The sequence below is a fragment of the Lolium perenne genome, chromosome 5 (assembly GCF_019359855.2).
Source record: "Lolium perenne isolate Kyuss_39 chromosome 5, Kyuss_2.0, whole genome shotgun sequence".
Lineage (NCBI taxonomy): Eukaryota > Viridiplantae > Streptophyta > Magnoliopsida > Poales > Poaceae > Lolium > Lolium perenne.
In genome coordinates this window covers 267441539-267469115 of record NC_067248.2, presented here as the reverse complement: position 1 = coordinate 267469115, position 27577 = coordinate 267441539, and the positions used below count along the sequence as shown (strand labels likewise).

Here is a 27577-nt window from a genome sequence, read left to right as displayed (position 1 = left end):
TCGCTATGCAGAAATTCCGTCAGAACAGTCCATGTAAATATCAGCTGCACTCTCAGATGTAACAGCCAAAAATATAGTAGTATGGTAACACAAAACCAGAAAAACGAGCGGCATCGTGTGCACAAATGGCTCCAGGTACAACTGCATACACGACATATATAGCAGGTTCTATCATTAGCGATCTTGACGAGCACATAGTTCCATCACGACACCTTGTACAATGAAAAACGCTACTAGATTCTCTCATCACATTCAGCAGGACCAGTCCACACGCAAAATTATGACGATGATAAACCACTACATGCATAAACACGCAAGGAAGTCCGCTAAGATATTATCAATATAGACGGCAAGGGAACAGACTTAGAACACCCGTGCAGGCTTCCCCATGGTGCTCTTGATGTACAGGCACCTCACCTGCAAAACAAAAATTGCAATAGCCAATGTCATGTCCCATTTAATTTCAGCCCTAAGCATTTCGGAGTTGGCACTCTTTTTGGCAAGACGTTGGATGTGGATATGGCGTATACTCGGAAAAATAAAGTACTCCGAACCAAGATAGGGTGTCTTGATCATAGACTTATTCCAGCAGATTGTGACATGTTTATCAGGAGAGGTTTTTATAAGCTTCGTTTTGAAGTAGAGAGCGAGGAACAGTTGGCAGAGGTCAATATGGTGGATGCAAATGAGGGTTTTGATGGAGATAGTGAGGACAAACAGGGAGAAGGAAACAAGGGTAATAATCATGATATAGATATGGTTAACAAGAATAATGAGTTGGAGGAGGGAGATAAAAATGATGATCATCACAGTTCGAGTAAACATAATGGGGTTGATGGTATGCAAGAGCAAGGTGTGTCTCTAGAGGCTATTCAGTTTGGATCTTTGGATGTAAAACATGCCTCTCCAGGTAACATTGATGCTGCAAAAAATTCGGACCAAATTGGTCTTCTTTTCCATCCTATATCTCATGTTATTATTCCTGTACTAGATGACAAAATTAACACGGATTCTGATGCTGATCTTGTAGTCAGAGGAGCTTTCTCGGGATCTGTTCAGGTCGGAGGGCCCTCCCCTGGTCGGAATGCAGTCATTGGACTGCAGAAGCCAGGCGCTGTGCTGGTGCAACCTGCAGCCAACCAGCTGATGCACACTGGCCGAGGTGGTCTTTTGCATGCAAGCTCTTCGCCGCGCGCTGTACCGACAGCATCTGCGCGCACTGCTGCGGTCGGTCAGCAGCAAGTGGGCGACGGTGAGGTGGGCGCCGGATCCTCTGCGCAGCGACCGTGTGAGCTATCGGCTGTGACGAAGCTACACACTGCGCAGAAAATCCTACATACACCTGCTGGCCTGTCATTTCCTTGCGCGCCAGGCGATGAAGATAGTGGTGCAGGGGTTGACCTCTGCCCCAATGTGCAGGTTGGATCTTCTGTGAAGGGGTTTGTTGAGACCCAAGGTGTGTTTTCTTTCGGTTTTGATGCAAATAATGAACATGTTGGTCATATTGGACATTTTCAGCATGATGATGTGGTTTCTTTGTCTCAAACTTTACGATCTGAGAGCGATTTTGATTTTACAGGTGGGGGTTTGGGGCCAAATGGGAATACTTCTCTTGGTTTGGTTGATGATCATAGCTTATATAAACATGGGACATCTTCAAGAGGAGATCATTCTAAAATGGGAGGACAGATTTCGGTGGGTCATGTGCACAATATTACTGGGAGCAATGGTATGTGTTGTAATGACTTTAATTTTTGTTGTTCTCTTGATGATTTCGGACATTCTGATGGAGTATCTCATGAGATTATTTCGGATTATGTAGGGTCAAGTTTGCTATCAACCAGGGTTGTTTCGTTGGAAAAAACAATGGATAGTGATACGGCAAATATGGTGTTGGATGAGAAGAGGGAGAAGAAGGCAATTGATCTTCATGAGAGGATGAGGGAGGCCTCACCTAGGAAGATCAATGGTGAGTCTCCGGCCTCTTCTAAGATTTTTTCTAATATTGGTACATCATCTGTTTTTTTGTCCGAGATTGAGAATGAACGTGTGTCCCATTTTCCCTCGACAGAAGAGGTTATTGCATTCGGGGGTATTCCAAAACCCTCAAATGGATTAAGATCGAGTTCACGATTGGGAAGCCAGCCCAATGCCGATATGCCTCAACTGGAGAAGGCAATGAAGAATGCACAATCACGTGATGAGTGTTCCAATATAGGTCAGTCGTCGAATCCTAGTTTCTCTATTGTTAATATACCGGAGTCGGAAATAATTAAGAGAGCACATCGTTTAGGGATATCCTTAGGTAATTCAACAGGGGAGATTCACAAATCCATTAACGGCATTAAATTGGTAGAGGAGGGACGTATTTTGACAATTTTGAAAAAAAAAAGAGATTGAGAATGAAAACAAGGAGGAAGGGCTGGAGACTCTTGTATTGTCAAAAGTTTCCACCTTGTGTGAGGATTTGATCGATGACGAAGATATTCCACTTGATTTTGATGATCATTTGGAACATCTTAAACCATTAGTTAAGGTAAAGAAAACTAGACAAAGAAAAGTGTATGATTCTAGTAATATTCGTAAAAGTACTAGGAAAAGAATTAAAAAGCAATTCTCTTAATGCAGAACTTAAAAGGTATTATTTGGAATTCAGGAGGATTTGGAGACATTGCGAAGCATTTGTTTGTCAAAGAAGCAATTAGGGAACATAAATTAGACTTCATAGCCTTGTTGGAGACTGGAAGATCTAATTTTTCGATTCCTTTTTTGAATCAATTAGCGGGAGGTAATAACTTCTCGTGGTTTTGTTTACCCCCGCATGGCCGTTCGGGAGGAATTTTAGTGGGAATTAATTCCGACACATTACAAGTGCTAAAGGTAAGCACGGGAGATTTTTGTGTTAAGCTTCACATTAAATGTAAGAGAGATGGTTTTGAATGGATTCTGGTGCCGGTATATGGGGCTACCCAAGACATGCACAAAGCGGAATTTCTTTCAGAACTAGTCAGAACATGTGAATCTGAAACATTACCTATGTTGGTAGGTGGTGATTTCAATATCATTCGTAAGAAGGAAGAGAAAAATAATGATAATTTCAAGGCGTGTTGGCCCTTTGTTTTTAATGCTATCATTGAGCATCTCAACTTGCGTGAAATTGCTCTCTCTGGGAGCCAATTTACATGGGCAAGTAGGAGAGAACAACCTACATATGAAAAGCTTGATAGACTGTTAGCATCAATCTCATGGGAGCAAAAATTTCCTTTGGTGACGGTAAGAGCTTTAACTAGAGCTGATTCTGACCATACTCCAATATTGATAGACTCGGGAGTGAAAGCACATTTGGGTAATCAGGCAAAATTTTCTTTTGAGCTACATTGGTTGCGTCAAGAGGGATTTTTTGATATGATAGTAAAGGAGTGGAACTCAGTTATAGGTGGAGCTAATCCAATGGAAATTTGGTTAAATAAATTACGTCATATAAGAAGATTCTTAAAGGGTTGGGCAAAAAATCAAAGTGGCAAGTACAAGAAAGAAAAAGAGAGATTGTTAAATATTATTGATCACCTTGATGTGAAAGCGGAAACAAATATTTTAGATACAAATGAAAGAGAAGAGTTTAAAAAGGCTAATGATAGCTTGAACAAATTAAGAAGAGAAGAAGAGTCTAAATGGGCACAAAGAGCAAAAGTCAAGCATATTCAATAAGGTGGGAATAATACAAAGTACTTTCACTTAATAGCTAATGGTAAACACAGAAAAAAGAAAATCTTCCAACTAGAGCAACAAGAGGGGACTATTGTTGGGGAAGATAACCTGAAGGTTTATATCACTGAATTCTATAAGAAATTGTTTGGGGCACCGGCCCCTTCAAATATTTCTTTAGTTGAAGGTGACATTCACGATATTACGCAAATTTCACCTTTGGAGAATGAGATCTTAACAGACCCCTTTACATCTGAGGAAGTATTTGAGGCTATTTCTCAAATGGAACTGAATAAAGCTCCTGGACCAGATGGTTTTCCAGCCGAGTTTTATCAAACTTTTTGGACCGTCATAAAAGATGATCTAATGGCTTTATTTTCTCAGTTTACCAAGGGGGAATTGCCCCTTTATAAATTGAATTTTGGAGTTATTACATTATTACCTAAAAAATAAAATGCGGTTCAAATTCAGCAATACCGACCTATTTGTTTGCTTAATGTATGCTTTAAGATCTTTACTAAGGTTGGCACAAATCGTATCTCGGGGATTGCCCCTAGAGTTATAAAGCCAACTCAATCGGCTTTCATGCCAGGAAGAAATATTTTAGAAGGGGTAGTAATACTACATGAAACAATACATGAGGTGCATACTAAAAAATTGGATGGGGTGCTATTTAAAATTGATTTTGAGAAGGCATACGATAAAGTGAAATGGCCTTTTCTTCAGCAAACTTTGAGAATGAAAGGTTTTGCTCCAGAATGGGGTAGAATTGTGCAACAATTTGTTCAAGGTGGTAGTATTGGGGTTAAGGTAAATGATGATATTGGTCATTATTTCCAGACAAAAAAAGGCCTAAGGCAGGGAGATCCTCTATCTCCGATGCTTTTTAATATCGTTGTAGACATGCTTGCCATCTTAATTGAAAGAGCAAAAGAAGATGGTCAAGTCGGAGGGTTAATTCCACATCTTGTTGATGGAGGACTCTCTATTCTACAGTACACTGATGACACTATCCTTTTTCTGGAACATGACCTTAACAAGGCTGTTAATATGAAATTAATTTTATGTCTCTTTGAAGAGCTATCGGGGCTTAAGATTAACTTTCATAAGAGTGAGATTTTTTGTTTTGGTAAGGCGAAAGAGGAAGAGGAACAGTATAAACAGATCTTTGGATGTGATGCTGGTCATCTCCCCTTTAGATACTTGGGCATTCCAATCCATTACAAAAAACTCAGGAATTCAGATTGGTATCCGGTAGAAACACGGTTTGAGAGTAAATTAGGATGCTGGAAAGGGAAGTTACTATCTTATGGTGATAGGTTAGTACTCATTAATTCAGTATTAACTAGCCTACCGATGTTTTTGTTGTCTTTCCTTGAAATACCTGTTGGGGTAAGGAAACGTCTGGACTTCTATAGATCTCGTTTCTTTTGGCAGTCCGACGAAAACAAAAAAAAAATACCGGCTCACTAAATGGAACATTATTTGTCGACCTAAAGATCAAGGGGGATTAGGTATTGAGGTTCTCGAAATCAAAAATAGATGCTTATTGAGTAAATGGCTCTTTAAACTTCTAAATGAAGACGGGGCGTGGCAAGAATTGCTACATAATAAATACTTAAGACATAAGACGTTATCGGAGGTGCAAGTTAAGCCCACCGATTCCCCCTTTTGGAAAGGATTAATGAGAGTTAAACAAGAGTTCTTTTCTAGGGGTTTTTTCAAGGTGGGCAATGGGATGACCACCCGTTTTTGGGAAGATACATGGCTAGGAACTACTTCTTTAGCTCATCAATATCCGTCCTTATATAATATTGTACATCATAAAAATGTGACTGTCGCACAGGTGTTAGCCCAAACACCATTGAATATTACGTTCAGAAGGGTGCTTAGTGGTAATAAATGGACAGCTTGGCTACAACTATGCAGGAAGTTGATGATGGTTAATTTGACTGAAGTTGATGATAGCTTTGTTTGGAAGTTAACATCAAATGGTTTGTTTTCAGTCAAGTCAATGTATGAGGATCTCATGTGTGATCACACCCCTTTTTTGCGGAAGTACTTATGGAAAGTTAAGATCCCACTTAAGATTAAAATTTTCATGTGGTTTTTGAGCAATAAGGTTTTATTAACTAAGGATAATTTGGTTAAACGGCATTGGAATGGGTGTACAAAGTGTGTTTTTTGTGGGGAACAGGAAACAATTCAACACCTTTTTATTGAATGTACTTTAGCTAAGCTCCTATGGCGAACGATTAATTTCACTTTCGATCTTCCACCTCCGACTAATATTACCAATATGTTTGGTAATTGGTTAAATGGAGTAGATAGACAATCTAAGGCGTTTATCCGGATAGGGGTTTCTGCTTTATGTTGGTCTATTTGGAGGATTAGAAATGATATAATCTTTAATAAAAAAATCTTCTTTTAATTTCTTGCAGGTTATCCATATGGTGTCCCATTGGGTCCAACTTTGGGCTCTACTCTCACCGGAGGGGCAGCGGGATGCTATGGTTACTGGTTGCACACGGCTCCTGATGGTTGCTCAGGATATCTTGTGCCAGGCTAGTTGGCGGCATACTAGAAGGCTATGTTAATGTGTAGTCATAGTATGGTTACTTTTCGATGGTTGATTTTTGTATCAATCCTTGGTGATGCGTGAGTTGTAAACTATACTTGTTGGATCTTTTTATTAATAAAAGGCCGTGTGAATCGTCATGATGCAGAAGCCGGGGTTTACCCCCATTTCAAAAAAAAAAGTAGAACCGGGACTCACGTTCTGCCAGTTCTTCTTGAGCAGGGACACCAAGAAGTTGACACTCATCGACAGGTTGCCCACCACCACACCCATGCACAGCACCTTCTTCAGCTGGAACTTGATGGTGGCCTTAGTCTCGTTCACCTTGGCTTCCAGAGACTCTGAGTGAGAAACCAGGGTCGGGAACTTGTCTATAATGCCATCAACAATCAGTATGCAGGATCAAAGTTTACAAGGATAAATCATGCAGTATGCACAAGCTCTCACCATGCAGTGCAGAGTGCAATATAATTAATAAATTTTCAGAGATACATGGCTGTGTGCATAGAGTACTAAAAGAAAATATGGATTCCAGTGAAGCTGAAATGGGGCTGTGTGCATGGTCTCGTCAAATACAAACCTGACAGACAACACTTTTCATGGATATTGGGAATGAAAATTAATATAAACAGACAGCATGCTTACAAGGTTCAGCCAGCAGGTGATTGTTAACAGAAACAATAGACGCGCCGCTATATTAAGTAATTAATCACCAACAGAGACATAAGGCACACATCTAATCTACATCAAGTCGTGAACAAAGGAAGGCTGTTCCAAATTCTAATATGCTATCAAAACACAATGAACTATATACAGGATCCGAGTTCAGAACAAGTATAGTCCAGGGATATGCTATTGACAACAAGGTGATGCCACGAACTCTTGTCATACAGGCATAGATTGTGATGTAATGCAGCTAAGCTCTACAAATTCAGAACAATGATAACGAAGGCATATGCTATACACAACAAAGAGATGCAAAGAACTCTCATCATACATGCATAGATTCTGATGTAATGCAGCTAAACTCTACAAATTCAGAACAAGGAGAGTAAGGCACATGTATGCACAACAAGGAGAAGATACGAACTCTCATCACGCAGGCATAGATTCTGATGTAATGCACACTACGGGAAAAATAGGCGTTGCCGTGCAGGTTTTCTTTGCCGTGTGTTCCCGCACGGCAAAGATTTATTTGCCGTGTGCACAGATAAAAACGCATAGCAAAGATCTTGGCCACGGGAAAGATAGACACGAGCGCACGGCAAAGATAAGATTCACGGCAACGACGGAAGAGGCCGCACGGCAAAGAAAGGTGCACGGCAATGGCCCAACACACCGCACGGCAAACATTCGGTGCACGGCAAAGGCGTTAGGCATTGCCGTGCAACGTTGGCGCACGGCAAAGCAGTCTTTGCCTAGTGTTTTTAACAAACGCACGGCAAAGAAGACTTTGCCTAGTGTAAGCACACGGTAAAGATGTAAAAACTGGATTTCTTCTCATCTCAAAAGGTGTGGCGTGGTATAGTTATCAACAAACAAACACTTAGCCTAGTGGCAAGGTCGCATGCTTTCCCTACTCTGCGTCCTAGGTTTGATTCCCAGATCAGCTGGCATTTTTTTAGATAAAACATGTTTGGCACACGGCAAAGAAGCGACCTTTGCCGTGCGGTGTCGCACAGCAAAGCCTTTGCCGTGCAACATTGGCGAGTCACACGGCAAAGAAGCCTTTGCCGTCAATGGCATTGCCGTGCGACCTCTGCCGTGCTGAGTCGCACGGTAAAAGCTTTACCGTGCATATAGGGCCCTTTGCCGTGCAAATAGTTGCACGGCAAAGACATATTTTCCCGTAGTGGCAGCTAAGCTGTACGAAATATCAATACAATAATTTCTTTGCAAAACCTATGGATTGAGGTGCATATGAAATGGGGATTTGTGCACTATCACGTCACATACAAATCCACCTGACAAAATAGAATGTCCACCCATATAAGGATAACAGGAACTAAAGTGCAAGTAACACAACATGTGGTTATGCTAGCAGACAACTTGGTGATAACAATAAACCCATCACTATGATAATTAATAGGTCCAAGACAGAAAAGATATGTTGCACGGTCAAAACCAAAGAAAGGTCGTTCTAAGTTTTGGCCACAAGTATTAAATCAATCAGCTGAGAAACAAGCAACTAATAGATGACAGATCAAATAACTTGTCTGCCTTGTTGAGACCAGGACCAAGGAGACGGGGAATCTGCTTGATAATAGCCTTTGAGGCCAAGAAAGCATTGATAGATCCGTCGGATCGACTAGACTAGATGCAATCCGGTATATGCTATTACTGTATGTATACTGCGAGATCCGAGAGAGATCGAGGGAGGCAGAGACATACCTTCTCTCTTTGAGGATGATCCTTCGAGCGTCGACATGGTGGTGACGGCGGTGGCGTGGGTGAGATAGTAGCGGCGGCGGCGGAGCTTCCCGTCGGCACAGCGCTAACCCTAGATCGGATTGGTATTTCGGTGGGTCGTATGGCAACGCTGGTGAACCTTGTACTGCGAGCCGCCGGCCCCCACCTCTCTTTATAGCGCTGGCGACAGGGCCCCCCAACCATAACGGGTTGGGCGCCCCCGGTCAGGGCCCAGGTCAAAGGGGCCCGGTGGGCCGTTGGGCCCACGCGGGAGAGATCAATCTAACATTCTCCCCCTTGATCTCAACTTTACTTTTAACTTTATACTTTCGCTTTATTTGTTTTATTTTGGATCAGTCCATAGGGCATGTTTCATCGTCACAGCTCTATTGCTGATAGAATCAGACAGCCACAATACACTTCTCTGTTTTGAAACAAATTCTTTTACTTTTGGTCCTCTTATGATCCAGGACAGGTAAGACTTTCCCTTAAACCCATGCCGGCTACGTGTTCCTTGAACACGCTGGGTGGTAAGCCTTTTGTTAGCGGATCCGCAAGCATATCTTTTGTCCTTATATGCTCGAGACTTATTGTTTGATCCTGGACCTTGTGTTTCACAACATAATACTTAACCTCAATCGGTTTTGTAGCATTACTCGACTTGTTGTGAGCATAAAATACTGCAGGCTCATTGTCGCAGTACATCTTTAGTGGTTTGTCAATACAATCTACCACTTTCAAGTCGGGTATAAATTTCTTTAACCATAATGCCTGCCCCGTGGCTTCATAACATGCTATAAATTCTGCATACATCGTGGATGATGCAACTATCGTCTGTTTGGAGCTTCTCCACGAAATAGCTCCCCCTGCGAGGGTGAATACATATCCAGATGTGGATTTTCTATCATCTTTATCCCCCCCAAAATTTGCATCTGAATACCCTCTTATTTCTAGGGAATCGGATCTTCTCTATGTTAGCATGTGATTTTTTGTGCCTTTCACATAACGCAATGCCTTCTTTACCATTTTCCAGTGTTCAAAACCTGGATTTTCTTGATATCTACCGAGTACTCCGGTGATAAATGTTAAGTCAAGGCGAGTGCACACTTGTGCATACTATAGGCTTCCAATGGCCGAAGCATATGGAACCGCTTTCATTTGATCGAGCTCGTATTGATTTGGGGGACTTTGATGTTTCCCAAAACTGTCGCCCTTGACTATAGGGGCAGGTGGGGCACTGCACTTATGCATATTATACTTACTTAGAATCTTTTCTAAATAAGCCTTTTGCGATAGTCCTAATACTCCATTGTTTCTATCTCGGTGAATTTCTATGCCCAAAACATATGACGCTTCACCAAGATCTTTCATATCAAAATTTGAGGACAAGAACTTCTTTGTCTCTTGCAGTAGACTAATATCACTGCTGGCAAGCAGAATATCATCCACATACAAGATCAGGAAAATATATCTTCCACTTTTAAACTTTGCATAAACGCAATTGTCCTCAATATTTTCTTTAAATCCAAATCTCTTAATTTTCTCATTGAACTTTAGATACCACTGTCTGGAGGCTTGCTTTAATCCATAAATGGATTTCTTTAGGCGGCATCTCATTTCTTCCTTGCCTTCCATGATAAAACCCTTGGGTTGTTTCATGTAGACATTTTCTTCTAAATCCCCGTTTAGAAATGCCGTCTTTACATCCATTTGATGCAACTCTAAATCAAAATGTGCAACTAGTGACATGATGATTCTGAAGGAATCCTTACATGAGACCGGAGAAAATGTCTCATTGTAATCTATCCCTTCTCTTTGAGTAAATCCTTTTGCCACAAGTCGTGCTTTATACTTTTCAATATTTCCATTGGAGTCATATTTTATCTTGTAGACCCATTTGCAGCCTACTGTTTTGGCTCCTTTAGAAATATTCTCTAAGTCCAAAACATGGTTGGCACTCATCGATCTCATTTCGTCTTCCATGGCCTCCACCCACTTTGATGAATCTGGGCTTCTCATGGCTTCTTCATATGAAGTGGGATCACCTTCCATATGAACTGTGTTGTAAACTTTGTAATCAGTCAAAATGGCTGATTTTCTAGCTCTTGTACACCTTTTAGGGGCCTCAATCTCTGGAGCATTCTGTTCCTCAACTTGTGGCTCAGCTTCTGGAGGTGGCTGTTGTTGCTCCCTTTCATGCTCAACAAATGGTTCATTCGGCTCCTGACGGACAGGTTCCGAATTTTCACTCATCGTTGTCATGGGTGGAGTCACAACAGGCGCTTGCACCACAATCGCAGGGATCGTCGGTACAGGTGCACATGGTAGCGCAAAAAATGGCTCTTGAGTCATGGGATTAGGTGCATGCACCCTCTTCTCCTCAAGATCATTTTTCGGAGCTACCATGCTCCCCCCTCATCATTTCGTCTTCTAAGAAGACAGCACGTCTCGTTTCTACAAACTTTGTGAATTTCTCTGGACAGTAGAAACGATAACCTTTTGACTTTTCAGGATAGCCAATAAAATGGCAGCTGGCTGTTTTGGTATCTAACTTTGCGATATTTGGATTGAATACTTTGGCCTCAGCAGGGCTCCCCCACACTTTCAGGTGGTTTAAAGAAGGCACTCTCCCTGTCCATAGCTCATACAGCGTTTTGGGCACCGATTTGCTTGGTACTATGTTTAGAATGTGAATAGCGGTTTTTAATGCCTCAATCCACAATCCCAATGGTAGGGTGGAATAGCTCATCATGTTGCGCACCATATCCATGAGGGTACGGTTGCGCCTTTCAGCTACCCCATTCTGCTGAGGTTCGCCCGGCATCGAGTACTGGGCGACTATTCCAGTCTCCTGTAGGAACCTTGCAAAAGGTCCAGGGACTTGGCCATATGGAGTATGTCGACCGTAGTACTCCCCTTCACGATCAGACCTGACTATCTTTATTCTTTTATCATGCTGATTTTCAACTTCAGCTTTGAATATTTTGAATTTATCCAACGCTTCTATTCTTTCTTTTATTGGATAAATATAACCATATCGGGAGTAATCATCCGTGAATGTTATAAACGAATCATATCCATCCACACTTTTTATAGGAAATGGTCCATATATATCGGTGTGAATTATTTCTAGTGTTGTTGTGTTTCGATTTGCACCCTTTTTAATTTGCTTTACAAATTTTCCTTTAATGCAATTGATGCACTGTTCTATGTCTGAGAATTCTAATGGAGGAAGAATATCATTTTTAACGAGTCTTTCTATTCTCCCCCTCGAAATATGGCCTAGGCAATAGTGCCATAATTTCGATGATTCATCAGTTCTTTTTCTTTTCTTTCCTTCTTTTTCCGACGAGGATATTTGTTCATTCACTTTACACACAGACAATACTTTTTCACGCAAGGACAATAAATAAAGCTCATCAAGGAGTATAGCAACCCCAACATAAGAATTATTACACCATATGGCACATTTTCCATGTCCAAAATAACATTGATAAATGTCTTTATCTAAGCGCGATACACTTATTAAATTTCTATGTATGGAAGGAACAAATAAGACATCTCTAAGGAGAATAGTCAAGCCATCAGCTAGCTCCAAGAGGACGTCGCCAACAGCTTCAACTTCTGCTTGAATTCTATTCGCGACTTCAACGCATCCTTCGCCTCTTTTCGTAGTCCTCGTCGAATGGAATCCCTGTAAAGAATTTGCAACATGAACAGTTGCACCTGAGTCAATCCACCAAGTAGATTTTGAAGACTGTGTATACAGGGATTCATTTACAAAGGAAACTAAATTGCTACCTTTCTTTGCCATTAATTCTTTCAGAAAAGCAGGGCAGTCTTTCTTGTAGTGCCCAGTCTTATGACAGTGAAGACACTGATCTTTGTTCACTGGCAATGGCCTGTGCTGGAACTTCTGATGATGCTGCATTGGGGATTTACCATATTGCTTTGAAGGAGAGCCATTGTTGCTTGGTGTGAATGTCCTTTTCTTATTGTCCTTCACATAATTGAGAGTACCTCCATTCTGTGCCTTGAGTCTGTCCTCCTCTTGCACACACATGGCAATGGTCTTTTCAATGTCTCATTTCTCAGGGTTCATGTTGTAATTGACAATAAAGTTGTCAAACTGTTGTGGCAATGAAGCCATCACCAAGTGAACTAGAAGTGCAGGCTTCAGCTCCAGGTCAGCATCCATGGGCTTCAGCTTTGCAGCCAGGTTGCTCATCCTGAGGATGTGCTCCCTGATGCCATGTGCACCTCCAGTGTACTTTTCTGTCACCAGTTGCTTCAACAGCTGGGTAGCATATGTCTTTGAAGAACTAGTGAACTAGCTCTTTATCTTTTCTAAGTACTCCCTAGCAGAAGCACACTCTGTAATTGAGCCCACGATGGCGTTCTCAATTATATTCTTTATGAATGCCATGCACTTTTTGTTGGCAGTCTGCCACTTTCTGTTCTCTAAGGTGTAGGACATCTCCACTGGAGCATGGTCCCCTTTCTTTTTAGCCCATGCATCATCAGTATCCGTGTCATCTCTGACAGGGTCAGCACGCTTGATGGGCTACGGTGTTTCAACCACCCAGTCCACCTCAGCACAGACAAAAGCGAATTCCACCTTCTTCCTCCATTCTGTATAGTTATCCCCTCTAAGGGTGGGAACATCCTTGATGCAGCTCATCAAGTAGAACCCTCCTGAAAACCACAAAGAAGTGAGAACAGTACAATTGCAAATTATAATCCAACGTTGGTCCGAATTAAAACATGCAACTGTGTTAATGCAAATAAAACTATATCACCGTTGGGAAGAAATAGAGATAAATGCACATATCATCATTGCAACAAAACCATGGTCATGCCATTAATAACGTTGGTCAAAAAATAACATAACCATAATTGTCACAATAACCACTTTTCATTTAACTTTGAATTTTAACTATCATTTTGAATTTAAAAAATGCTTCTTTTACTATTTACAGCGGAAACTGTGACTTTAAACTATTTAACTATTGAACTTTACAGAGACATATCCTTTACTTTTTAATTTCTGAACAAATATTTCGTTGGTCCTATTTATTCAGAAAAAACTAGACAAAATTTGGACAAAAAATGACCCAAAACTGACTAAAAATACCTCTGTAATTAATAAAACTGTAAAAAATTGACAGCGCGGCCCACGGCCCACGCTGCCCAACGCACCGTGCTGCGCACAGCAACGCAGCTCCCACGCTGCCGAGCGGCACGCAGCGACGCGGCGCACACGCTGCGGCCTGCTCGTGGCCCGCACGCGCGGCCCAGACACGGCCTGGCCAGCGGCCTGTACACGGTCTGGCCCGCGTGACCCACACGGCCTGCCAAACGCGGCCTCCACGCGCCGACGTGGCCCTATCCTGGTCGTCCGTTTCGATGGACGGTCGTCCTTCTATTTCGCTCGGTATAAGAGGGCCGGCCAACGGCCAGAAACCCTAACCCTAGCCATTTTTCCCCCGACCCGCTCTCTGGCCACTCTCTGGCGACTGGGAGACGGTGGCAGTAGCTCGCACGCACGCCTGGCCAGCTTGTCACCGGCGGCGAGCGGAGCAGCCTGCCCTCCTCCCACTGTCTCCCTTCCCGTATCTCTTCGAACTCCGGCGGCTGCGCGGAGGCTTCACCTCACGCACGCGTGCTTGGGTCAGGCGGCGGCGGGGCTCTCCCGCTCCTTTCTGTACCGACGGAGGAAACCAGCCCGCAGGCACCAGATCCCGTCGGCCAAAGCCGAAACGAGAAGCAGCGGCGCCCCCTGTGCCTCTTGTCGGTAAGTGCGTCCATCTGAGTGTTGGGTGCACCGCCGTCAAGTGGTGCAGTGGTGGTGCCCTTTCTTTGCCGGCGACGTGCCGCAGCCACTGTTCAAAAAATCGGCCGAGATACCGATTTATCGGCCGATTTATCGTGAATCGGGTGGTAACCGATAAGATTTTAGCATCTCGGCTAATTTATCGCTGCACCGATATTTTGGCTGATTTTCAGTCCGATGGCCGATATTTTGGCCGATTTTCAATGAAATTTCGCTGAAATTCGGTCAGCAGTCGTTATTTTTGTTCTATTGTCTTGTAGAACTATACATTACCTCAAAATTTTCATTTTTATTGATTCAAATGCAAGAAATCAAGGTAATACTTCTGTTCAATGCTTCAATATTATCTATGCATAGCATATTATATAAAATTTAGTGCTGAAAATTAGAATTTACAAAAAATTAAGCCGATAAATGGCCGACCGATAAAATCGATTAATCGTCCGACAAGCGATTAATCTCCATTTTAAGACTGACCGATAAGTTAGCGATTCACGATTTCTTGAACATTGGCCGCAGCACGGTAAGCCGGTGAGCTTTCGGCGAGCACAAGGCCCCGGCCGGTGAGGTTCTTTTCTTTGCTCCGTCTCGCATAAGCTAGAGGAGTAGCCCTTCTTCCCGATGCCTCGGCTTGCCGATGCGCATCGGGATCGAGAGGGGCGGCGCAGCCTTACGGCGGCACGAACTTTGCCGGCGAACCCGAGGGTTTCGACCGGTTGCTTTTCTTTTGTTTGGGACGGGGTTGCTGTTCATACATTCTACCGAAAAAGATCTAGAACTAGCAGCTCTGATACCATTGATAGATCTGTCGGATCGACTAGACAAGATGCAATCCGGTAGATGCTATTACTATATGTATACTGCGAGATCCGAGAGAGATCGAGGGAGGTAGAGACATACCTTCTCCCTTTGAGGATGATCCTTCGAGCGTCGACATGGTGGTGATGGCGGTGGCGTGGGTGAGATAGTGGCGGCGGCGGCGGCGGAGCTTCCCGTCGGCACAGCGCTAACCCTAGATCGGACTGGTATTTCGGTGGGTCGTACGGCAACGCTGGTGAACCTCGTACTGCGAGCCACCGGCCCCCACCTCTCTTTATAGCGCTGGCGATAGGGGCCCACCAACCATAACGGGTTGGGCGCCCCCAATCAGGGCGCAGGTCAAAGGGGCCCGGTGGGCCATTGGGCCCACGCGGGAGAGATCAATCTAACAAGCATGATACTTCTTGGCGAGCCTCTTGACAAGCTTCTTGTTCTTGTTCATCTTCTTAAGAGCTACAACATCCATGGAATCAAGACCAATCTTCTCAGCCTGCAATCAGAAGGGAAAAACAAGTGAGCATCGATTGATTTTGAAGTAAACCCATCTCCAATAGTTCCAATAATTCTTATCTTTAGACCATTCTGAGCCATTTACGAACATGACAGCGAATATGATCAAGACATTTATGGCTCCCACATAAATAAGAAGTTGTGCCACAACTATAAAGTAGGAATTTAATAAAAAAATAGAGTCACGCATAATTTGCATGCATGCGTCCGTCATGTGGAGATTCATGGTGCCTGATAGCGCGAACGAAATGCATGCATGCTCGCCGTAATACACTCATGAGTCATGCTCCCTCCACCGTTGAGCTTTCAAAAAAAATGACTACATGCATGATTATAGAATGATAAACATTTTGGTTCGTATCTATATATGCTCCATCGCAAAGAGTCTTCCTTCCTCCTGGAAAGTATTAAGTTGGATGGATGCATGTAGTTCTAGACTAGTAGCTATTCTACTAATTAACACTACAATTTTATGAGATGTTGAAGTGAAACAAATATGCCAGGTGTTTGCCCGTACGAGGAGTGAGTTTGGCTTCCTTGATCCCATGTCACATGTTCATGCCGTTTCTTGTTTACCAACAGTTGTCTCGTAAATAACTTAGAACATGTTCCAAGGAGCCCCATGGGATAGTGGTTGAAGGTCTTCTTTGCCCAAAAGAGGCAAGCCACGGCGATGCGGATGATGGCAGTGGCATAGAGGGCACGAAGGCAGACAATTGGGTCCTGGAACCACCAGCCAGGTGGAATGGGACCTGCACAGGCTTTGAAGTAACCCAGTGCAATCGCAATCTTGTTGGATCCAAGTCTTTCGCTGGAGATTATGATCCTCAAGACGACGAACATGCCCTGACCACTAGGAACTTCATCTAAGGTGCTTCGCTGTCTGGCGGCCTAGGCTCCGGCACACGGCCACGGTGATCGCTCCCAGGGACGTGTACAATGTGTGCTCTACTGAAGATGAAAGAAGCCATGCAGGCACTCCTCGATAAACCGGCCTCTACAAGACGCAGAAGATGCAATAAATGTGTTAGTATGGCTTTTGTTTGCAGTAGAATAAAGCAGCTATGCAAACAGAGTTTGGCTCTGATGGTTAGGTCCCATGCGGTGGAACCAGCCCACCCAGGTTTAAGTCATAGATTTGGTATGAATGTTTGCATTTACCTGGATTTATCCGGCGCTATGTTTTTAGTGGTAGGTGACGTGCCTGTCAGCAGCGAGGCGTCAGTGGTGTCAACCTCAAGACATGTCGCCTCAGTCTCTCGGAGGTGCTCATAGGAGTAGGGTGTGCGTGCGTTCATAGGGGTGTTTGTATGTGTGTTTTTGTGAGCGTCTGCGTTGTACCGTTTTTTTTTTTTTTTTAAGCAGCTATGCTTCTCTGTTTAATGCTTGTGTTCTCGCCAGCTGTAGCGTTTCCCGTAATGTCTGTTTAACTGACGGAGGTGTCACTGTTACGATCAGAAGTGTGCACTGCGATCGAGTCAGCTTTTAGCTAGGTGTAAGTTAAGGAGGAACACGTCTCGATCTGAACCTGGGATGGCAAGCTCGATGTGGATCATGGCGGGTTTTTGGGGACGTTGGTTGTGTCTTTTTCCCCAGACAACAGAATAAAAGAAAGAAAGAAAAAAAAAAGCCTTAGGGTTCTAGATCTTTGAGGCGTGTGTTCAGCGGCGGTTATCAGCCATGGCCGTGTATTAGGTGTGTTTGATCGGAAGAATAGATTCTTGTTCATACTCTTGTTTTGAACGTAATATTAGGTTCTTGTCAGAATCTTGTTATTGCACAATGCCACGAACACGAATTTTCCTTCTCATTCCAAAGCAACGTACAGCAAACACAAACCAGATGAAGAAGCAGCAGCATTAGGGTACACAGCATAGACAATCAATATATTGGTAACAGGTTCTTTTCATCATGTTCACCACGACACAGAAACATTAACAAAAACCACGGCATTTCTAAGCCCAAACACGTACGGCAAGGAAACTACGGTAGCTAGTGTTGATTATATAGATGGCAGATGCACTGGGCTTAGAACACCCGGGCCGGCTTCCCCATGGTGCTCTTGATGTACAGGCACCTCACCTGCAACACAAAAGCAACAACCAAAATTTTTAATCAGTCTTGGCCTAGCAACTCTTCTGCCTGAGCATTTCAATGGATGCGGATCAACAAGATGAAAGAGAAACCCAGGGAATAATGCTGAACAGGGAGACTCACGTTCTGCCAGTTCTTCTTGAGCAGGGAGACCAGGAAGTTGACGCTCATCTGGATGTTCTGTTGGATCTGCTTCTCCTCCATCGACAGGTTGCCCACCGCAACACCCATGCACAGCACCTTCTTCAGCTGGAACTTGATCGTGGCCTTCGTCTCGTTCACCTTGGCTTCCAGAGACTCTGAGTGAGAAACCAGAGTCGGGAACTTGCCTGTAGTGCCATCAAAACACACAACAATCAATATGCAGGGTCAGAAGTTCACAGCAAGGATAATCATGCAGTATGCACGAGCTCTCACCATGCAGTGCATACAGTGCAATATAATTTATAAATCAATCACGGAGATATACAGCTGTGTGCATAGAGTACTAAAAGAAATTACGGATCCCGGTGAAACTGTAATGGGGTTGTGTGCATGATCTCGTCATATAGAAACCTGGCAGACAACACTTTTCATGGATATTGGGAATAAAAATATAAGCAAAAAAAGACATGCCTACAAGGTTCAGCTGGCCGGTGATTGTTAACAGAAACAATAGACACACCACTATATTAATTAATTAAGTAATCAACAAAGGATACACAAGACAAACAGCTACATGAAGTCATGAACAAAGGAAGGCTGTTCCAAGCTCTAATATCCCATCAAAACATAATGACTAATATGCAGTATCAGCATACAGAACGGGGATAATCAAGGCAATGTGCTAATGACAACAAGGTGATGCCACAACCTCTTGTTATACAGGCATAGATTGTGATGTAATGCAGCTAAGCTCTACAAATTCAGAACAATTATAACGAAGGCATGTAGTATGCACAACAAAGAGATGCAAAGAACTCTCATCAGGAATGCATAGATTGTGATGTAATGCAGCTAAACTCTACAAATTCAGAACAAGGAGAGTAAGGTAAATGTATGTGCAACAAGGAGAAGATGCGAACTCTCATCATGCAGGCATAGATTGTGATGTAATGCAGCTAAGCGGTACGAAATATCAATACGATAATTTCTTTGCAAAACCTATGGATTGAGGTGCATATGAAATGGGGCTTTGTGCACTATCTCGTCACATATAAATCCACCTGACACAATAGAGTGTCCACCCATATAAGGACAAGAGGAACTAAAATGCAAGTAACACAACATGTGGTTATGCTAGCAGATAAACCCATCACTACGACAATTAATAGGTCCAAGACAGAAAATATATGTCGCACAGTCAAAACCAAAGAAAGGTCGTTCTAAGTTGTAGCCACGAGAATTAAATCAACCAGCTGAGAAACAAGCAACTAATAGATGACAGATGAGATAACTTGCCTGCCTTGTTGAGACCAGGACCAAGGAGACGGGGAATCTGCTTGATAATAGCCTCTGAGGCCAAGAAAGCATGGTATTTCTTGGCGAGCCTCTTGACAAGCTTCTTGTTCTTGTTCATCTTCTTAAGAGCTTCAACATCCATGGAATCAAGACCAATCTTCTCAGCCTGCAATCAGAAGGGAAAAACAAGTGAGCCAACTAGCATTAATAGCATCACCATGCGTGTTAGACGAAAGAAAACAGTGCAATACCTCTCCCACATGCTGCGCATCACCGAGCATGCAGACCCTCATCTTGGGGCGCGGGACGTGGGGCAGCTTGACGGAGCCGCTGAAACGCTTGTCCTTTTGCGGGTCGTAGTTCTTGAGGCCGATCTGGAGCTCGATGGTCTCGGTGAACTTCCTGTTCTTCTCCTTGGCGTCGGTCACGACCTGGGTGATGGCCTCCTTGAGGGCCTCGGTCGACAGCTTACTGCAAAGCAGAGTATACAGGGTCAAAAACAATAGTGGTTGAACTGGAAATAGCCAACTAGAGCACTAGTCTAGCAAACGAGCTCGAGCAGATATATTATAATCATCAACAGGTAACAACAGATAGTAGCACAGGAATAGTCTCCATGGCACCACAGCATGAGCATATACAAACTCTACCACAAATCATGTATGTCCGCCCGAGGTAACTTGTATGGAACCAATCCCCGCATGTCAGTTACCTGCTCATAATTTTGCACCACGCAGTTCAGTTGCGCAACGGCAAGTGACTACTTACTTATGGAGAAACGAGTTTGCCCCCTATCCTATGTCAAAGTAAATAGTGGTAATAAGCGGATAGCGGGGGAATACTGCCTTAACGCATCGCGATATATACAAACCATCGGACAAACCGTATAAATCCAGGTCCAACTAGATGAAGAAGTGGCATGAACCCAAAATCCAAACGCAATCTATTTAGCAGAATTCGTTACGGGCCAGAAGGCGCGCTACATCTGTATCATCTCAAGTGGTGCTACGGGGAGACAATCCAGCAAACAATCGCACGAGAAGCGGAGATCAGTGGCGGTAGTACCTCATGGTTGCGGCCGGTCGCTGGTCGACGATCCACCTGCAGACAACGGAAACGCGAGAGGCGGCGGTGAGATCGGGAGGCGGGAAGCAAAATCGACGACGGGCGATGAGACCTGCTAGCAAGGGAAGAAGGGGAGCACACGTACGTACCTGGTCGTCTAGGGTTTGGATGGGGAGGAAGAGGAATGGAGGGCGGCGGCGGCGAGGAGTCGTCTCTGGAAAGCCTTTAGCTTCAGTCGGGCTCCGCGGGTTTCTCTCAGCCGTTGGATTCGGTGATTCCAACGGATTGCGGCCATCCATGGGATGGGCTGAAAATAAACAGCACTTTAGTCTTTGTCGGCCCAGACCCAAACTACTCCCTCAATGCTCATGGATCAACATTCCATGGAACGGAGGGAGTAATAGATAGATTGGCAGCAAACAGCAAGATTTTTTTTCCCTTGAGAAAACAAATCGGAACATGGTTCAGAAATTTCAAACTACGGGCTGTATATATTTGTCAAATTCTGTATTATATACTTTTTTGAGTTAATAATGCTGTTCAAAAAGATACTCTTTCCAGTTCCTCTTCATCCATTTGACGCAACACCCACGAGCAGTCTCCATCTCACCTATGCCCAACAACCACGAGCAGCAAGCAAAGATGACCCTTTTGACTACATTACCCAAAACACACAGACGCAAAGCAAATTCACTTCCAAGGCACAAACATGTTGACATTCATCTGGGACTGGGACTTTGTAATACCATAATCCATCTTACTCCGGTTGTAGCATAACGACATGGTTTAAAACAAACTGGGTCACCACTCACTTACCACTACAAACGCTCATGTACAACACATACTAGCTACTCTCTACTGATGCTAAAGTTGCAAACTTAAAACAACACAAATTCACGACTAGAAACTCTTCATCGTCATCATCTGCAGCTCTCTCCACAGACCCTGAGAGCAGGCAAGGGTGCCCTGGCAGCAGGCGATACAGCTTCGTTAACTTCTGTCTGAAGCTGGGCCGCAATCATGGCTCAACCCTTCCATCTGAAGCTGGGCCACAATCAGGGCAACTTCAGCCGAGCCAGAGGAGAACAAGTGCCAGGTCTGGTACTCCCAATGGGGCACCTGCATGTAGCAGTTCGTCACCGTCAGTTAGGTGAAAACAAAAAAAAAGTTAAAGAAGCAGAGTGCTTGTACATGTACAGGGAATTGGACTAACCCAGGTCTTGGTTGTCTATCCACATACTTGATGCCCCGATTCTCTTTTCTTGTTGACCGAACGGTGCCCCTTGTCTTCCAAGGAGCCATAGGCAACATTTGCCACATTCTCTTTTCTTGTTGACCGAACGGTGCCCCTCGTCTTCCAAGGAGCCACAGGTAACATGTGCCCCATTCTCTTGTTGACGGAGCGGTGTCCCTCGTCTTCCAAGGAGCCATAGGTAACATGTGCCCATTCTCCTCTCTTGTTGACGGAACGGGGCCCCTCGTGTTCCAAGGGCCATACGTAACATGTGCCCCTCTTGCATCTCACATCTTGGTATGCAAGGAGCCACAGCACCGAGAAGAAAGACAGACAAGGACTGCTCTGCCCTCCAGTTCTCAGCATCTTCTATGCTAGGACTTGAGAGGTCCAAGCAACGGTCTGCAGTTTACGTCACGGACAATGGAGTTAGGTGCCCCCTCCCAACATCACGGAGTGCAGGGAGGATCCACACCGAGAATCGCACGAGCATGATAAGATCAAGCAGATGACTGGCCCAGCCGTGCGACTCTCGGTTATTTCATGCCTGCTCCTGCCAGCCAGAGATGAGAATGATGCCTCATCCGATTTGATTTGCATATTCAGTGTGTGCTGGCAGGAGCAGGCATGCCCAGGCCCCTCACCGGGGCCGGGCTAGGCGTAGACTAGCTTCAGCTTGCTGTTGTTGGTGAGTCTGTACATCAAGAACATGATATGGGTCAGGCCAGAAAGTAACCAACTTCACAACTGAATCATAAAAAAACGGCTATGGCTGTACAAGAAGTTTCATTCTCTCAATTTCCACTTTTTAACTTGAAGAATACAACCATCATATAGTGTATACAGAATAGGTAATTTGTTATGTTTTCAACTATAGAAGCTAATTGTCAAAAGGTAACTATATGTATACCAGCAAAAACAGAAGCTTCGCAAAATATTTATAGGCAGAATTCATACAATATAACGGTAAGGTAACAGAAAATCGTATTATTTACTTCTGGAACCAACATCTATCAACAATACTCTGGATATCAGCTCAGTAAGAATGATAGGACAAATCATACAGATGTTAAGTGTGCATGCAGACCTGTGCAAATGGTCGCATGGAATCCTGTGGATGTACAAATGAGACTCCTGGGCGTGAAGGCATGGCATATTGCTGGGAAGCATGCATGAAAACAGAAGACCTGACAGGAGCACCAGGTTGACCAGGACTGTAGGGTGGCATGACACCATCTGCAGGCCTGTAGCCAATTGCATTAGGTGATTGGGCCGGTGACCAGGGCCCAGGCATGTGCTGAGCCATTGGATGAGGCTGCTCCACAGCAACCGGAGACATTTGTGGTGACCCAAGCTGGGGGAACTCAGTGTTGTAGGTAACAGCAGGAGCATACAGAGGTTGAATGGTGTAGGCGCCTCCATTAAATCCAAAACTAGGATCAAATCTTTGCATGTACCTGGAATGGTAACTCAACTGTGAGTGAACTTGTAATAAATTCCATATCAAAAGGGTGTGCACGTCCTATATTTATGGAAGTGAGAATATAATTACAAATTTAACACCTTTAAATGCATATGTACTTCTTCCGTGCAATGTCGACAAGTACCTAATCGTCTTCAACAGAATACATGTGAACTATTTCGATTTAATTTTGCACCATTAGACCCCCTTCATGTTTTACAAATTCTGACATGACACACTATGTTTACATGCATTTGCTCAAACCTTCAGCAATCACAGTGCATAATCTATAAATATAATTGAATGGATCCTATCCATAACCGTAAGTCATAATCTATAAATACTAATTGAATGGATCAAATCCATAACCGTAAGTCATAATCTATAAATACTATTATAATTGAATGGATTCTATCCATAACCAGAAACCATAAGCCAGACATAGAGTTTAGCCAGAAATACGGTAGTTTACAAAGATAAGTGTGCAGAGGAAGCCAACAGCAAAAAATATACAAAAGCAAACCAGACCATAAAATATGGGACTACACACAGGCATGATAAAGGTAACTCAAAAGGTTGTCATGATCACGGTACAGAGAAACAAGGCCTAGATAGCAACAAACAAAAACCATGATTATAGCTTGATCATCTTCATCAGAACATGTGAACAGCTTTGATTTGATTTTTAGCATTAGACCCCCTTCAAATTTACAAATTCTGACATGACAGCCATTGTCTACATGTTTTACATTCATCCCCACTATCTTTCTGCAAATCGAAGTGCATAACCTATCAATCTAATTGAACAGATCATATCAATAACCAAAACACGAAGACAGATCAATAGAACTTAGCTAGGTACTTTAATAGTTTCCGGATAAAACTTTGCAGAGGAAGTCTTTAAGAAAAAGCAAACAGCAGCAGAGCAAAATCGTAAAATATGGGACTACAACCACAGTAGAGGAAAACCAAGCGTAGATAGCAAGAAACAAAAACCATGTTGTGTGTAGCAAACCTGTCATAGCTTCTGTCATAATCAGGATCCTTGCGTTCTGAGTCACGGTCACGAAATATTGCCACCCTATTATTGCCTTGCCTGCCTCTATTGAGTGGGGGCTCCTTGTCAATCCTGCTTCTATTTGATCTGCTGCTAGATGATGTGCTAGTCAAACTCCTTTCAAGGGTAGCTTCAGACACTTCGGCGTAGCGGGTGTTTGAGTTCAGCTCCAAGGAAGTGGACCTATGCAGGGTATTGGGCAAGATGACTTCCTCAACCGGTCTTCCATCAGGCGCATCACTGCCACTGCTAGTGGTGCTAAATATGCGAGCACGTGCCTTGTTGTACTCCTCTTTCCTCTCCTCAACGCTCTTCTGAAGGTTGCCTCTGGACAAGTTAGCACCTGCACCTGCACCACCATGGTGGTTCTTCTGGGGCCTTTGCTTGATAGCTACTTTGGTGGCCACGGTGCTGGTCTCTTCCTGAGGAAGGTTCACCGGAATGTCGGCTAGGCGGATCACGGGCAGGCGGCATTCAGCGGACGTCTTGCGAAGGATGATCCGAGAGGTGGTCCCATCGGGCAAGCTGGGATCCGGCATGGCGATCGACTGCAGGAAGTAGTGCTGCGCCAGACGGTGCGCGGCGAGACGCAGGTACGATGTCGGAAGGCCCTGGAACTCAAACTGCGCCTGCCTAGGGTCGTGGATGAACTTGAGGATGTCTTGCTCCATGCGTAGCACTGCAATGAGACAAGAGTGACATGAGACACAGCCATCCATTCAAGCATTGCTCAACTCGAGTTTATGATTAGGAAGTTAATAATCAAGCAGTAAGAGCAGATGCGGAAACGATGAAACAAATACAGACTGTTTTGGTTTTTTGAATAGCTGACTGTAATTGAGCAACCTCAGAATCAGAGAGTATGCAGTGCACAATAAACGATAGCTTAACACATATTTCTGGTACATGCCCAACGTTGGTACTGAACTGCCACACAATGTGCTAACAGCAGTATGCAGCTCAATTTATAGTAGCATGCGACGGTCGCACAACAGTAGGCGCGCAGGCTATGCTGCTGCGTTTGGATTTCGTTCCGGGAATTGGGTGCGTATGTACAGAAACAGACCCAGCAAACTAGTGAAGCAGACCACGGCCAGCCGGCAGAAACAAACGCCGTGACTATGGTGCCCGGACACGGTTGAACGCAACAGCACGGATTTAGCACAATTCCAGAGGAGAATTTCGTCCTGCGCTAGCGCAATTGAACCGCGGAGCTAGACACGAGCTCGCTAGCTACTCGCGCACAAAAAAGAAAAAAACTAGGACTATGGTGGCGTAAGCAAGGGAAACGGGGCCGCTGCTCCGACTGGTGTGTTTCGGGTCGGATTTTACCTGATAGCCGCTCTCGGGGCTTCTCGAGCGCCTCCCGGAGGAACTGGTCGACCTGCGACACGAGATCGTCGGCGCTCGCCGGATCCTGCCGCGCCAGCGAAGCCTGCGTGGCCGTCAACGCCTGCGTGTCGTGGTCGTCGTCGTCGGCGAGGTCCGGCGAGGAGGCGACGCGTCGCGCGGAGGTGGAGGAGGAGGAGGAGAGGAGCAGGCGGCTCATGGCCCCGTCGAGGTCGGCCGTCTCCCACGACTCGGGCGCCGCGGCCGCGTCCTCCGCCGCCTCCATGTGGCCCCGATCTGCTGGCGCGCGGCTCGCTAGCTAGCTAGAGGTCCGTTGGTCGGGAGCGGCCATGGGAGGGCGAGGAGATCTGGGGGGGCGTGCGAGCGAGCGAGCTAGCTAGGGTTTGGTTGGGATTGCGCGGTGGCGGGGTAGATAGGACGGACGCGGAACAGGGCTGGGCTGGGCTGGGCGAGGTGGGAGGGAGGGGAATCTGCCTCGGCCTAGCCTAGTAAAGACGACGCGTGCGTGCGTGCGGGGCGGGGAGAGTGTTACGTCGCTGCCCCTGTGCGTGTGGCTTTCACCCGGGGTGTTTCCGGTATTTCGCTAAGCAGCGAGACAGGGTCCGGCTCGAGCCCGTGCTCGTCGTGCTTGGCTGTTGGCTCGGGTCGGGTCGGGTCGGGTCGCGGTTGGTGTGCCGTGCCGTGCCGTGCCGTGCCTTCCTTCCGCTACAGAAAACGTGTGGGTGGAGGGCAAGGCAAAGAACATCATGTGTTTGTTTTACTTCGTCCTGTATGCCATGCCATGCCATGCCATTCTAGCTAATACAAAGAAGAACATCTTTGGAGCATATACTACCGCGCGCTGCAAGCAACACGCACCGGATTGTTCACATATATTATTGCACCTAACGACTACTCCCACATCTACGTCCCGCATATCTCTACCCTTGTGTTACTAGAGTTGGTGCCAATTTCCGTGTACCCAAAACAACATGATAGATGCACAAGCATAATTGGGAATGTCGCACCAGCACCACCACCACCACCATGGAAATTGTTCATGTCGCCCATGGTGTAGTCGGATCAGTCGATGAAGCAGTCCAACCGGCCTTAGTACTGATGACGACTACATTTCTTAAGCATGTGAAAACTACAACACATTTAGAGTTTTGTTGACATATAGGTACTCGTCGTGCTCACATCTCCGATAGTGAAGAAAGAGGTCGACCCCGCAAGCGGCCGGTTATTGGTGATGAAGGACAATGTGGAAGTGGTACCATTGACGAAGATGTTGAGGTTGAGAGTTCCGAAGAGGATGAGGATGTCAGTAAGGACGTGGATGACACTGGAAGCGAGGGAGAGGATGAGGATGATGATGAGGACCCGGTTCATCTTGAGGTTGTTCAAAAACGTCGATATTCCAGCCGCAACACAACAACTAAGAACCCGGCTCTTGCTCGTGCGCGTGCTCCTGTTCAGCCTCGTGCTCCTGCTCCTGCTCGTGGCTTGCCCATGCGTACTCGCCTAGTCATGGAGAAAAGAAGGCCAAAACACCCCAAAATCTACAAGTTGCAAGACTACAAGAAAATGTCGAGGAAGGATTACATTCTTGCAAGGAAAGTTGGTCGTTTTGCGGAAAAAATAATGCTACTGATCCAAGGTTTTGGTCTCGTGTGCACCAAGATATCTATGAAAGCATAATTCTAGAGCATGCTATCCTTCCTCATAAATCAGTCAACATGGAGTTCATTGATAACAACAGTGCAAGCTTCTTAGGGTGTGTGGAGATAATTGATGCTATGGGGTTGCGTGGGCATTTTGACTCTTTCTCGAGACTGGAGTGAAGAAGCTGTAATGCAATTCTATGCCACTTGTCGGTTTGTTCCGGATGATGACAGGTCACTTGTATGGAGTACCGAAGGGACGCAGTTGATAGTCACCTTCGAAGAGTTTGCCCGCCTACTCAATATTCATACAGATGCAAATCTCTATAAGATCCATGCCAGATCGGACACATGTGGCTCAATGACCGGTGTTGCTCT

At 44.8% G+C, this 27577-nt stretch overlaps 2 protein-coding genes and 1 long non-coding RNA gene across 3 annotated transcripts; all 3 read right to left on the bottom strand.

The window, feature by feature from the left end:
• Positions 1-136: 136 nt before the first annotated feature.
• LOC139831158 (uncharacterized) lies at positions 137-6538 on the bottom strand. Its single transcript, XR_011745839.1, has 2 exons — positions 6482-6538; positions 137-417 (listed from the first exon to the last, which is right to left on the bottom strand). It is a non-coding gene; the product is annotated as an uncharacterized lncRNA (long non-coding RNA).
• Positions 6539-17713: 11175 nt separating this feature from the next.
• LOC127303060 (large ribosomal subunit protein uL1) lies at positions 17714-20725 on the bottom strand. Its single transcript, XM_051333829.2, has 6 exons — positions 20603-20725; positions 20454-20489; positions 19640-19859; positions 19389-19554; positions 18072-18277; positions 17714-17936 (listed from the first exon to the last, which is right to left on the bottom strand). Exons 2-6 carry the CDS (start codon positions 20456-20458, stop codon positions 17883-17885), a joined length of 651 nt encoding a protein of 216 aa, XP_051189789.1. The 5' UTR covers positions 20459-20489; positions 20603-20725; the 3' UTR covers positions 17714-17882.
• Positions 20726-21142: 417 nt separating this feature from the next.
• Positions 21143-26005, bottom strand: LOC127303059 (uncharacterized). The gene is made up of 5 exons (XM_051333823.2): positions 25539-26005; positions 24165-24885; positions 22775-23144; positions 21667-22381; positions 21143-21572 (listed from the first exon to the last, which is right to left on the bottom strand). Exons 1-4 carry the CDS (start codon positions 25819-25821, stop codon positions 22328-22330), a joined length of 1428 nt encoding a protein of 475 aa, XP_051189783.1. The 5' UTR covers positions 25822-26005; the 3' UTR covers positions 21143-21572; positions 21667-22327.
• Between the last annotated feature and the right edge of the window lie 1572 nt (positions 26006-27577).